At 33.8% G+C, this 12765-nt stretch overlaps 1 protein-coding gene across 3 annotated transcripts; it reads left to right on the top strand.

Moving 5' to 3' along the window:
- The first annotated feature begins 4264 nt into the window (after nucleotides 1-4264).
- Nucleotides 4265-10131, top strand: LOC128239231 (E3 ubiquitin-protein ligase XIAP-like). 3 transcript variants are annotated; one of them, XM_052955777.1, is made up of 8 exons: nucleotides 4265-4650; nucleotides 6951-7041; nucleotides 7137-7374; nucleotides 8009-8208; nucleotides 8341-8380; nucleotides 8956-9150; nucleotides 9288-9430; nucleotides 9628-10131. In XM_052955777.1, the coding sequence occupies exons 3-8, from the start codon at nucleotides 7209-7211 to the stop codon at nucleotides 9670-9672; spliced, it is 789 nt and encodes a 262-aa protein (XP_052811737.1). In that variant the 5' UTR covers nucleotides 4265-4650; nucleotides 6951-7041; nucleotides 7137-7208; the 3' UTR covers nucleotides 9673-10131. The 3 variants fall into 3 exon arrangements, with proteins under 3 accessions (XP_052811737.1, XP_052811739.1, XP_052811738.1); XM_052955779.1 differs by lacking the exon at nucleotides 4265-4650 and adding an exon at nucleotides 6200-6492; XM_052955778.1 differs by lacking the exon at nucleotides 4265-4650 and having other exon boundaries at nucleotides 6520-7041.
- The last annotated feature ends 2634 nt before the right edge of the window (nucleotides 10132-12765 follow it).

The following is a 12765-nucleotide window of genomic DNA, read 5'->3' as shown; positions in this document are numbered from 1 at the left end:
TGTAAATCGTTGATTTGATTTCAAAACACCAAATATGTAATCCGATGACATAAATTATTATGTCTTACATGTCCCTCGCAAAAAGTGATATTCAAAAAGCGAGGAACAGGTGATTTTCTTGGACATTATTGTATACAGGTAACGCTGACCGAGGAGAAAGTAGACTGTATTTCGTTTACTAGCATTGGAATTATTCAGTCATTAAAGCTGCACTCTCACAGACTGAACTGAGTCAATATTTGCGTAAATGTCTAAAACCAGTGACATAATAAACCAGTTGGTAGCTATGTAACAGTAAAGCATTAGCAGCAGAATAACCTATATCTTTGAAAAACAGTTAAGAGTTTGTTTCGAATGCTAGTGTTGTAACGTTTCATGGTGCTTTCCTTAAGCAACACACCTTTGACCTCATCATAAAGCTTTGTAGGACCTTATTATTCCCAGATCATATTCTTCACAGGTCTGGGAAAAATAAGATCCTATTCTTCACAGTTTCAAACTGTGACATATATGATTGACCAAAATGATGGTAAGCAAGAGAATAATATTCTTTACATTGTCGATGACATTGCTGTTTGATAAATTTGATATTGAAAATGTAATACTAAAAAAAAAAATAATAATAATAATAATAATAATAATGATAATAATAATAATAATTATAATAATCATCATCATCATCATAATAGCATGATAAAACTAATAATGATAATAATAATAAGAAGAAGAAGAAGAAGAAAAAAAAAGAATAAATAGAAGAAGAAAAAGAAGAACAACAACATCAACAACAACAACAATGATAATAAGTAGTGGTGGTGGTAGTAGTAGTATGAGGAGGTTCATCCGTAGAAGGTGGTGGTGCTGGTGGCGGCGGTTATGGTAGCAGCAGCAGCTGCAGAAGTTATCACGTCTAAATACCCCAGACCCAAGCATTCACTAGTTATCATCATACAGACTTTTACTGTATACGGTCGGTGTGACATTGACCTTTGACCTGGTGACCCAAAACCATGCCAAGTTTGAGCATCATAAGCCCGAGCGTTCTTTAGTTTTTAATTGGACAAGCTTCGGTATACCGACTGACCGACTGACGGGACAACCTACCGACCGACTGATATGTACAAAACAATATATACCTATATTTACCTCTTTAAAAGGGGCATACTTCATGTAATGAGTAATTTGGCTTAACGAAAGGCTTAGATTTGTTATACGTTGTATTTTTGGCAAGCTCCGAAGATGTTTTAATATGTCACCAACCGCCGAACACCTACAAAAACCACTTCTACGCCATTGAAACAAACAAACAAACAACAACAACACATATTCTTAAAACTACGCCTTTTACAAAAGCAATAAAACATATTCTTACAACAACAATAACAACAACACCATCACCAATTATTGAAACTTCATTTAGGAATGTACAAGTTAATGTCATGCTACATCAGCACTAGACAAAATGAGTTTTAAAATTTACTTTGAAAATCCTTAGAATTAAATCTTAAAATATATATGCAAGTATGCACTGTTTACATTGAAAGATGCCATTTTTTATCTATATTTATCTTGAACGGATTGTGTCCCCGAGGGTGAATTGTTACACCATCGTAAATGCTCGACCATATCAGGCTAGCTCGGAACAGAACTATCTTTAAACCAAAGTTCTTCTTGCACTGCGGTATTCACTGCTTGCCCGAAATTTAGCCGTTGAAAGCGTTGGAAATCCTTTTTCCAGTATATCTGTCTATGCCAACATAACTCACGTCAACAAACACAATGTCATCTACCTTTACAAGGCTTACTCCAACTATTACGGTACCAACAAGAACCAATACTATTCCTGCTTATACCACTTATATCCGTACAGCAACAACATAAAAAAATTATACCTTACAACAACCGCCAGTACGCCTATATATACGCATACATGTATATCAACAAAATATATCTGCAATACTGGAAAATTACTGTGACAAATGTGACTCAGTTGGAAAATTTACTTTTTTGTTAAAAATATGATGCATTTTTTGACCTGTGAGGAATGTAATTTCATGGTACATAAAAAACCGACTTCGATCACAAATTTCCCAGGAGCTGTGACATATATGTTCGAAATGTGTGACAAATGAGATCTTATTTTTCCCAGCTGTGAAGAATAGGATCCTATTTTTCCTAGGTGGGAAGAATATGATCTGGGAAAAATAAGGTCTTACAAAGCTTACCCATTAGGTTAAATGTAAAGTAATGTTGAACTACTCATTTCAACACCTTTTTGCTATGAAATCTCGGCAGTTTTAAAAGCTAATTTGCTGTACATTGTTTTCTCAGAAATACATTTTTCTAACTTCCACTTACGGATCCTTGGCACCCGGCGTACAAGTTTTCTTTTTATTTTAACAAAGGGGAAAAAAGAAAAAAAACTAGAAATTGTTAAAATTTTCTTTTGGGAGTTCCCACAAACCTCATGCCAACCCTTCAAACCAAATACATTTCGTTTTTTTTGTTATTGTTTTTTTTTTTTTTTTTTTTTTTGGGGGGGGGGGACGCAATGAAAAAACGTTACACACCAAAGTTACGCCCTTTCTGAAGACAAATCTTTGACCTCCAACTGACTTCAGCTCCCGATGCGAACCACCCCTTGAATTTTAAACAAAACCTTTTCTGCTAATATGGTAGAAAATTATGAATAAACAAATTATATCTATCATTTAGATATATATAAGAAATACGTCAATGAAAGTGAAGACCCAACACACACAGCTACGTCACAGGACAAGAAACTTCTAATAAGTAATATTATTTGGCTTTTGTCTGGTTGTTGTACTAATTTTTGTTTGGTCTTTAAAGTTGGAAGGCTTCTGTGAAGTTTTATCAAAATACGGTAAGTGATTTAAAGATAGAGCGCCTACCAGAATATCTATTTGAAAAAAACAACTTACTATGACTCTATCGACAACAGTCCGATCGAACCTGTTGATTGAACAGGCTCTCCAGCCGTTTCTAGTTTTTACTAGTTTTCCTATTTTAAGTGCTCCTTGCCTTCCCTAGTTTTTTTCTAAAATGCTCCTAGTATTCCTAGTTTTTCATTTGCAACATTATGTTTGAAATATTCAATTTTGTGTTTTCATTGTGTTGTGAAGATTTTTATGCAGAAAACAATGTAGAGATGTTCAGCTGACTTGCCTATGCTACTGACAGTAATGGTTTCGCGTCACTGATACATAGTTTGGCCTTCACCCATGGTGATTTATGGTTAGACTAGGCGGAAGTGCGCCAAACAAAAGCAAATTTACAGTCAGCTGAACATTTATGTAAGGTAATTGGACAGTAAAGCAGTAGTAAGGTAATACTTTATCTGATAATACCTCCTAGTTTTTGTCTCAGTGTTCCTAGTGAAATTTTATTTAACCGAATCCATAATTAGCCCCACCCAACCCCCCTTATACCCTCATGTGTGCGTTTCTCTAGCGTCTATTCCTTGAACTTAACTTGCACAGTGAAATTTAGTCGCTTGTACCCTAAAAGAAAAGGTGAAAGGCAGCTACATTTGATGGAAGAATTTAATATTCGATGAGAACCATGCATGTTAAATATCATAAATAACGACAAAAGACATTTTATATTTATCATACCTCACTTTTGTCTACAATGGTGAAATCCCATTACCCCAAAAAGGGATATTTTGACTTTCAGTAACATTTTCAATCTTTTTGACACGTGACCAAGCGAAAATTCACTGTCAGTTCATGTGACCGCACTGATATTTTGAATGTCATATAAGGGCATATAACTGCTTCAATACTTTAGCTAAATCATGATGTGATTGCCTCTCTTATACATATACAGCAGATAGAGCTAACGCCTCGGGTGACCTTCTGCTCTCGGATTGACAATATCAATGTCACACATGCTGCCATATGATATTTATATAATGTTCAAGGTACAAAACAAATAATGGTGTATATGAATTATACTTTTGGTCAATCTGATGCGATGTTTAAAAGAAGAACAAATTCTGGCGTTTTATGTTAATATAATACCAAAAAAAAACATATTTTGATGCTTTGCATTTATATTTGAAAATACCTTACATAACAGCCAACTGTAGAAATGTCCAACTAGGTTTTTCCAATGTACGTTTCATTTGGATTTCCCATGGTTGTCTTTTGCCTAACCTTGTCGTCACCTCAGAAATGGACTCACTCTGCCTAACTTTGTCGTGATCGTGGGGTATAAAAGCAAAGCCTTAATCAAAATGGATTCATTCAGCAGTCAGCATGTTAAACTCCGTCAATAACGTATCGGTGTGATGTTACTTAAAGAAGAGATTTGTTGTGCTTATGATGTGGATATTTTATAATTAACCAATTGAAAATCAACTCTTTTAAAATTATATAAAATAGTATTCTGTTTTAGTATTCTGCAAATTTCGTCTACTTACAAAATCGCTTGTGGAATGACACACTGGAATCCCAATTGCAGGGAATCCCAAGCCAATCTTAATTAATCCTAGCACCAGCTAAGCTAGTGATCTCCTGGATTCCCAAGAACAACACATAGTCTAAAATCCCGAGTTATAAAAGTCCTCGAAATTTTCCACCACGCATTCAGATTGTGCGATTTATATAGAGGCTTATATAATTTAAGGTAAGTGTTGTGCGTAGTGCGGTTTATAACCGCGTAGGCTTTTCCATTGGTTGTACTAATATAAGCTATTTTATTGATATTTGGATAACAGAACATGTTCATGAAGTTTTCCTTGCAATGTTCACCATATAAATGCAATTTAAACCGCATGAGGATATAAACTAACTTTCCATATGCGAATTATATGACCATGCTATTAATTGTATTTACCTGTTAGTTACGACGGATTCTTGCGTTTGTGTTCAAATTGCATTCGTTATCAGTGTAAATCGAGTAGCATAATTATGTGGGTGTAGTAGGATCCATCGATGGTTAAAACAGTTCAAAAGAAAATATCTATATGATTCCCCTAAAATGTTGTTAGTAACTGACAATGTCATAGTTGTTAGCTAAATACAGTAGATACATGTCGTAAGTACAAAAATATACAGTAAAAAGTATTGTAAATGTTTGTGTGAAGCTGCACCACGTTAAGTTTTTTCGAACTCTAGTGTCCCAACGGCCTGCTACTTTAACTTAAAGATAACATGTTTGGCCCTTAAAAGATACTTAGGGAATGGAGCTGTATATATATGCTTCTCAATCTATCCCTGACCCAAGACATCTGGGGGTTTATTTCAATACATTTTCGAAAGATATGACCGTGTTTAAAGGTTTATCTGGTCACCGCCTAAATAGGTATAGGAGCCGAGATTTCATTTTGGTTATAAAATGCCACAGGAAACATTTTAGTAAATTATAGCATAATCAGCTATTATAAGAACGTTACATATCAAGTTTTTCTTAATGCAAACCATTATGCAATAAAGTGCAGTACTGAAGTACAAACTACAAACATAGAGTTAAGATATGTGAGGATCAACGTCGATGTTTGAATAATTCATCCGTGGTGTCATATGCCCCTTACTTGGCCCCTTTACGTCTCATAAGGGTTTTAGTTTAAAACCTCAGTAAACTCTTGTTTCACTTGGTGTTTCGACCAGATAATTTCGTCATTATTTCCTTAAAAAATGTGTCGATTCCAGTGGTGTTTGTACGGCTATGTTTCTCTTTCATAAACGTTTGGGACCTTACTTTGTGCTTGTCAACAGGGTTTATTTTCGATTTCTTGACTATTAGCCTTGTCCAGTTATCTTCATTGTATTGTTGTTGGCACGGAAAATGCAGCAGAAAATGAGAGGAAAAACCGTAAAGCGGTTAAAGAAAAACGAATGTAGGATTGTGATGGAAAGAGGGCTGCGTCACAAAATACTTGAATGTTAGAATGTAACGGCTTCATAACTTGTTTGAACTTAAATCGTTTTGACCTTAGCATATCATCATAATGTTCGCGTACATTTGAACTAGCACATAATCGATAACAGGTTATAAACGTATTGCGTGGTTTTGAAGGTATTAATAAGAACAGATCATATTTGCGCAGTTAAGGTGTATAAATATATACAGGTTATGTGGAAAACCCATATTGGCTGTCGCTCGAATTGAAGGAAGGCTATATTTTACACGCGTCAATGAGCGTTTTTCTGCAAGTTTAGGTGGATATTCATTAACTGTTTTATTTTATTATTAAACTGTCTTCATGTTTTATATGCTTTGATATTCAAAGTGCTAAACAGATAGTAAATAGTGGTCTTTGATATATGAAGTTTTGATGTCCGTCCGTAAAATATGTCAAGAAAATACGTTTTAAAGAAAACATGTAATTTTTCTTGCATTTCTATTGTAAAGGAAATTATGTCAGATTATTATAGCGATACGTGTGGCCCAAATAACACAAAAATACCCAAGTCAAATCTCGATCTCAATATCAACTCATTGTACGTCAGGACATCGAAATAAAGGGTTTGTTTGTTTTTAATATTCTATTCTCATAGAATGTGCTGAAAGAAACATTTAGTTTATATTTAAAAAAAAAAAATCATTACAGACTAAACAATTGTTCTTTGTTATTGCTAAAAAAAGAATTAGTTGTACTCAATTATATGTTTTTCTTTAGAATCTTGACCAAAGATGTTGTTTTTATTCAACATACATGTATACCACTTTAAAATATAAAAGAAGCATAAACGATTTCAAATTTTGATGTTGTACAGATTGAATTGAAGATTGACTTCAAAATGTTTTTGATATTTGGACCTGTGATACAGTATTATACGTTGTCCCAGATATAAACAGTGGTGCAAATAAATGTTTTAAATTTAATAACCTGAGCCATTTTAAAACCAGGAATTACGGTTAATGAGTACAAACTATATTTTTAAAATGTCGATATCGCATCATTCCCATCGCACATTTTACAGATTCCAGCAGACAAGACTTAGTGTCGCCCGCTTTACCTGGAAAGATCGATTCTATTTAACCATCGACGAGTAAAACTGGACGCTTGAGGTGGTGAGTGTGAATCTTTCATACATTTGCATGACATCTAAAATAATTATTTGGTTATACCTCGACCTATAACTTTTTATTTAAATGTTTATTTTCAGAAGGTGTCATACCATGATACTTTCTGGTTCCTGTTCCTATTTGCACCCGCATTTGAGCAAAAAGTACATAGGATGGCTTCGAGCCGACACCAGCAGCCTGTTGAAAGGAAGAGTTCAAGTCGATTCAGTCAGCCTTTTGAAAGGGAGCTTTCCCTGAAAAAGCTTATTAATGCTGGCCAATTGAATATCAAGCGACTAGCCGAAGCTGGGTTCCACTTTCATTTTGACAGCGTTACTAGTAAGAAAGTTTTCTACAAAAATATCAACGATTTTACTTATAACTTTTAAATAAGTCGTTGTGTTTTCTTAAAATTATTAAAACGTTTATTTACATGAATTGTGATATGCCTTTTATATTCAATTGATCCAATTCAGCGAAACTAAACTATTATGTCCAGAACGTACTGGATAAACAGTATATGTTACAGAAAAATACCATATATGAATATATATGTGACGTCGTCGGCGAAAATGAGTCCTTCGGAGGCATTCATATGATCATCACAAAACAAATTTAGACATGCGAGTCGGTAAAAAATATATAACTGTTAACAATTAGAAATACTTTATAAAAACTATAACACTGATTGCCTGCTAATGAGACACATGATTTGGCAAAACTGAACATACGTATCGTATGAAGGCGTCATTTTCGCAGACGTCGTCACTTACATAAATCAACAATGAAATGAGTTGTATTAAGCGGCTTTAAAGCTTATCATAAATGTTATAAGAATTTGTTGTGGCAGGCTTAATGGTTTTTAAGCCGGGTTTTAAGTTGCTTCCCATATTTAAATGTATAAAATGTATTTAAAAAAATTGGTTTACCTTATTCAGTTTTAATCAGAACAATGTGATTTAACCCTTTCTAGATGCGCAGTATATCAAATGCTACGCATGCAATTGTTGTTTAAAAAACATACGACCTGAAGAAGTGGAGAATATTTGGACATTACACGCCCAGTTCGTGCATTACCCGGACTGCACACATGTGTTGAGTATGCAAGGACTTGACTTTATACAAGACAACCAGGAGGGTCAGTGGGGAGAATTGATTGGATACAATCCAGAGGTATGATACTTTACCTTATATAGAGGTATAAATAGAAAATAAACATATGGTAAGCATGTATTAGAAAAGTAAGTTGTAAATAGATCGGATGTGATTTTTTTAATGCTAGTGAGAGTATTGTACACTTTGCAGACTGTGCGGACAAAGTGTTGGGAAAATAAGCCTCAGCCTAGTAAGTAATCCTCAACTGATTAAAATAACTTAGTGTATTTAAATATTTTTATCGTTAATATAGTTGACGTTATGTCCTGAATGAGGTATTACTTTAAAGAATACTGCTCGTCTAATGCATTGAGCATTGCCCTATCTTTTACTATTTTTTTATGCTAAGTTTTGCCGTTCATATAGCATCTTTAATATAATGCATTTGTAATAATAATTGTGGAGCAGGGAAGTAGTTTGAATATAGAATATAAATGAAACTGTTAAAATACGGCAGTTGACCACTCAACACATGTTCGTGGCAAACAAACGGCATATTAAAACAAACGTTAAAAACACACATGGACAAGCAAAGAGCGAATTTTTAACAAAAACAATGTTTAAAATACCACGTATTTATATGAAACGAATGTTCTAGTTTTTGTGTAAGTATTTAAAAGCAATACATCACATATTCAATATAGATAATTTTATAAAGCATGTAACGTTTTGAAAATACGAAGGATCTTAATTAGGACATCATATGTGTGAGATTCTATTAGAAAAGGCTCAAGTTCTAATGTGTGTGGTTTTAATCAATTTAAGGCGCCTTTTCAAAGATTAACGCAAGAATTTACCGGGCCCTGCAAAGTCGTGCTGTGGATAAACTTGAAATGGTTCAAGCCATCGAAGATAATCAGGAATTTGCCGATGAAGACAAAAGATTGGAAACGATGCTCAATGATCAGTATGCATTGCACGCAGAGGCAGGATTTTACAGAGAAAACTTCGGGGATTCAGGTAAGAAAATATACATGGAGATAAGGGTTAAAGTACGTGATGTATAACGCTTTTATACAACATATTGAAAATCAATAAAAATAAGATTTGTTTTTGGAATTCTGAGACATGATTTACATTAAAGATAATCATTCCAGGTTGTCCGATGCGACTACGATGTTTCAGCTGTAAGGCTCTGTGGGTTGCTCCAGACCGGGAAGACCCTTGGGAAAAACACGTTTTTCTTCAAGATGCCTGTCAATACCTGTTGCTAAGGAAAGGGAAACTATTTGTTCAGCAGGTATATCTCGTATGTTCAGTTCAATAATTCACATAATTTAATAGTTTCTCTATTAAACAATGATTGGGTTGACTACGATATATCGTATATGTATATCTAATGGAAATTGACCAACAAATTTGCACAACATGGTTTCACATGTTTCTGGATATAGTAAAAAATATAAGGATACTTACAAGCTTGCAATTGTCTTCCAGACGTACAAACGGAAATGCAGGAGACAACGCCATCTGTCAAAGTAGTGTATAGGGAAAATGCGAGTCTGCCTGAACAAAACAAGCAGCAAGCCACATGTCAAATTCCAGAAATGCTGCATATCTTGTTTATCTTCCGGCAAATACAACCTGGGCCCTAGTGACATACTACAGATATATATCGCATCCAGTATGACGAAGCTTTGAAAGTCGCTTAGTAAACTATGAACACTTTCTGTTAAAAATAACTCAATCACATCAATTCGAAAAGCTGGTGGTCTGGATGATGAACGTGGACAAGACAAACTCGAAAGTTATTACCATATTGTATTGTTCATATGGGATGTTAGCTTCCTTTTTTTTCTTTTTAAAGAATGTGCTATTACATGAACGTTTCATATCAGAACTGAATTGATATAATAGACAACTGTACAAACAAGACAATATTTGGAGTGATTCATTTCAAGAATGTTGTAGTAGCGTTTTGAATAAATGAGTATTGTGTAAGATGGTTATGATTAGATATGTCTATTGAACCAGATGTTTATATATGTAAAACCATGCGTTAGGAAAATTGCATTTCTAATCCCATACATAGCATGTTTCGTTTGCAATGAATACAAGCAATGAGCAAGCAAATAAAGTAAGTTTATTGCATTATATTCATTGCATGTTATTGTGTCTAAATTGCGGTCGGCGTTCCGAAAATAATGCAACTTCCATTCCAATTTATGGATGGATATGCCCTTCTTGTCACTGTCTATTTACTTACTCAATAATTGGTCGTTTAATTGACGTTTGAATAGAATATCGAGGGGTGAAAGCGAAAAGGTTCTATCTGCTTCTTTATTTAATGTCACTTAGAACCTTTTCGCATTCACCCCTCGATATGCTCCAGTAAAATGGCGTAAGTTACGGGTTAAGCGTAAATAAGAGTCATGTTTAAACGTATATTGTGGGAAAGACTATGCTAATTTATTTGAAATCAGTGTATGATTGGTAACTGCATACGTTTCCATCTCGTCAGAAAAATATATTTTGATATACCATGTTGTCTTAAAGCTGCTCTCTCACAGATATACCTTTTTTACAACTTTTTTATTTTTTGTCTTGGAAAGAGCAGATTTTTGCGTAAATATCCGAAAACCAGTGATATAAGATTGCTGGTAAAAAATCAGATGGTAGATTTTCATATTTCCGTTCGAAAATTAATGTTTTAACGGTTTAAAAAAATGCATAAAACATCAATTTTCGAACTTTAATATAAAAATTTACGATCTAATTTTTTGTCAGCACTCTTATAGAACTGGTTCTCATGGATTTTCGCATGAATTGGCTCGTTCCAAGACAAAAAATAAAAACAAAGTTGTCAAAACGTTCAATCTGCGAGAGTGCAGCTTTAGGCAGCCCATCAACGATCAATAAATTTGACATATATATTGTCAATATAGGATATTGACGATAATATTGAACATGAGTGGGCAGTATTAAAGACATGATCAATATATAACCGTAAACATAGAGCGCAAATATTTATGACAACTTGTCAATATAATTAAAATTCTACTACTATAAAATGGTTTTCTAAGCACAAATGGATAAAATTAGTAAAATGATTGTGAATGTGGTGTCAATAAGAATATTGTCGGTTTTAATGTGTCATTATTATTTTTTTATTAATCGTGAATTGGCTTCAGACCGAGGTTGTCTTCAAAAGAACAAAAACAATTTTAACTCAAGCAAACTGACGGGTGCTTATAAACAGCACGTATTAGTTAAAACAGTATGTATGCACAGTATTTTTTCTATAAACATTCAGTGTAGGTAAATGTTTAAGGCCTAGTATGTATTGCGAAGAGGAAAGTATTCATTTCTATGAAATAAATTTAAAATATGTTTTATAGCTTGCCTCCGATCTAACTTTCAAGTTTTGAAACTAATAGTTTAAATAGTTAAAACATCAACAAGTAGTACAAATTACATTTTTATTAAAAATAATCACAATTTCTTTAAAGAGAATACTTTTGAAATGAAAAAAGATGAATCATAACCCATTTTCTAGCGTTCAAAATAGTTCGAACCATATAGTAACGTGTCTAAATACATGCATAAACCTTCACTTATTTTTTTAACGATGGACTGGCGATACTGCTACAAGTCAAATATGTTTCCTTTAAACGAAATACAGGAATTTACCAGAAATGCGAACACTATGGAAGCCTTGGAGGGCTTCATCACTCGATAGTGTATACCAAGAACTACACAAGTCAAGTACGATATACGTAATTTACAGTCATATGTTAAATGTTTTGCGTTAGTTACAGTCATGTAATGTCTTACTAACGGTTTCATAACTGAAAGCTCTAGTTGTCTATTGTTAGGGCCATAGCAGGTCAGTGGAAACATTTCAGGAATTCACTTGGCGTTTGAACCGTCATTTGCTGTTATACTTTAATACAAACTTTACAACATTTCATTTGGCTCAAAAACTATTTCGGTGACTGAGGGGATGAAATACCATTCGATTCGAGAACCATGATATAATTTTGATAAAAAGGAAGCTTACTTAAATATTTAGTTGTTTTCTACTTTATTGTTCTGTGAAGACAACAAGCATTCAGTCTATGTCTCATTGTTAGGGCCCTTTTAGAAAATGGTTTAGCAGTTTACATATATCCTGGACCCAGTATACAGAATTCAACAGGAATAAGTGGGTAGCGAGTGAATAAAGGCATTAGGTGCATTTGAAGTATTCTAATTATAGACACATCGAATGATAATTCTATTAAAGGAAGTTATGATCTTCAGATACAAGCCTACATGATAAACATACATTTTGAAAACGCCCTATGGCGTCTATATTTCTATCTTATAACCCACTTCACCATCCCTGTATTACTATACACTTTATATTTGTTACATGCTATCGAACGAATGAAAAAGTTAATGTATTAAATAGTATAGTTGCTTGTTGCCGTTTAATTCGATCTAATGAAAAAGATTTGGAATGTTGATTATTGATATTAAATGGTACTGAATTTTTTTTATATGCCTTTACCTTGGGACCACCGAAAAGCACTTATAATAATAATATATTGAATATGGGACCCTATTTGGACACATATTGAGAAGGCCGGTTGG

The sequence above is a fragment of the Mya arenaria genome, chromosome 6, assembly GCF_026914265.1.
Source record: "Mya arenaria isolate MELC-2E11 chromosome 6, ASM2691426v1".
Taxonomy (NCBI): domain Eukaryota; kingdom Metazoa; phylum Mollusca; class Bivalvia; order Myida; family Myidae; genus Mya; species Mya arenaria.
This window is presented reverse-complemented; position numbering and strand designations above follow the sequence as displayed.

Coding starts and splice junctions, on each gene's coding strand:
- LOC128239231 (XM_052955777.1), top strand. CDS start 7,209: ATGGCTTCGAGCCGACACCAGCAGCCTGTTGAAAGGAAGAGTTCAAGT. Junction 8,381..8,955: donor GGAAAATAAGCCTCAGCCTA/GTAAGTAATCCT, acceptor AATCAATTTAAG/GCGCCTTTTCAAAGATTAAC. Junction 9,431..9,627: donor GGAAACTATTTGTTCAGCAG/GTATATCTCGTA, acceptor ATTGTCTTCCAG/ACGTACAAACGGAAATGCAG.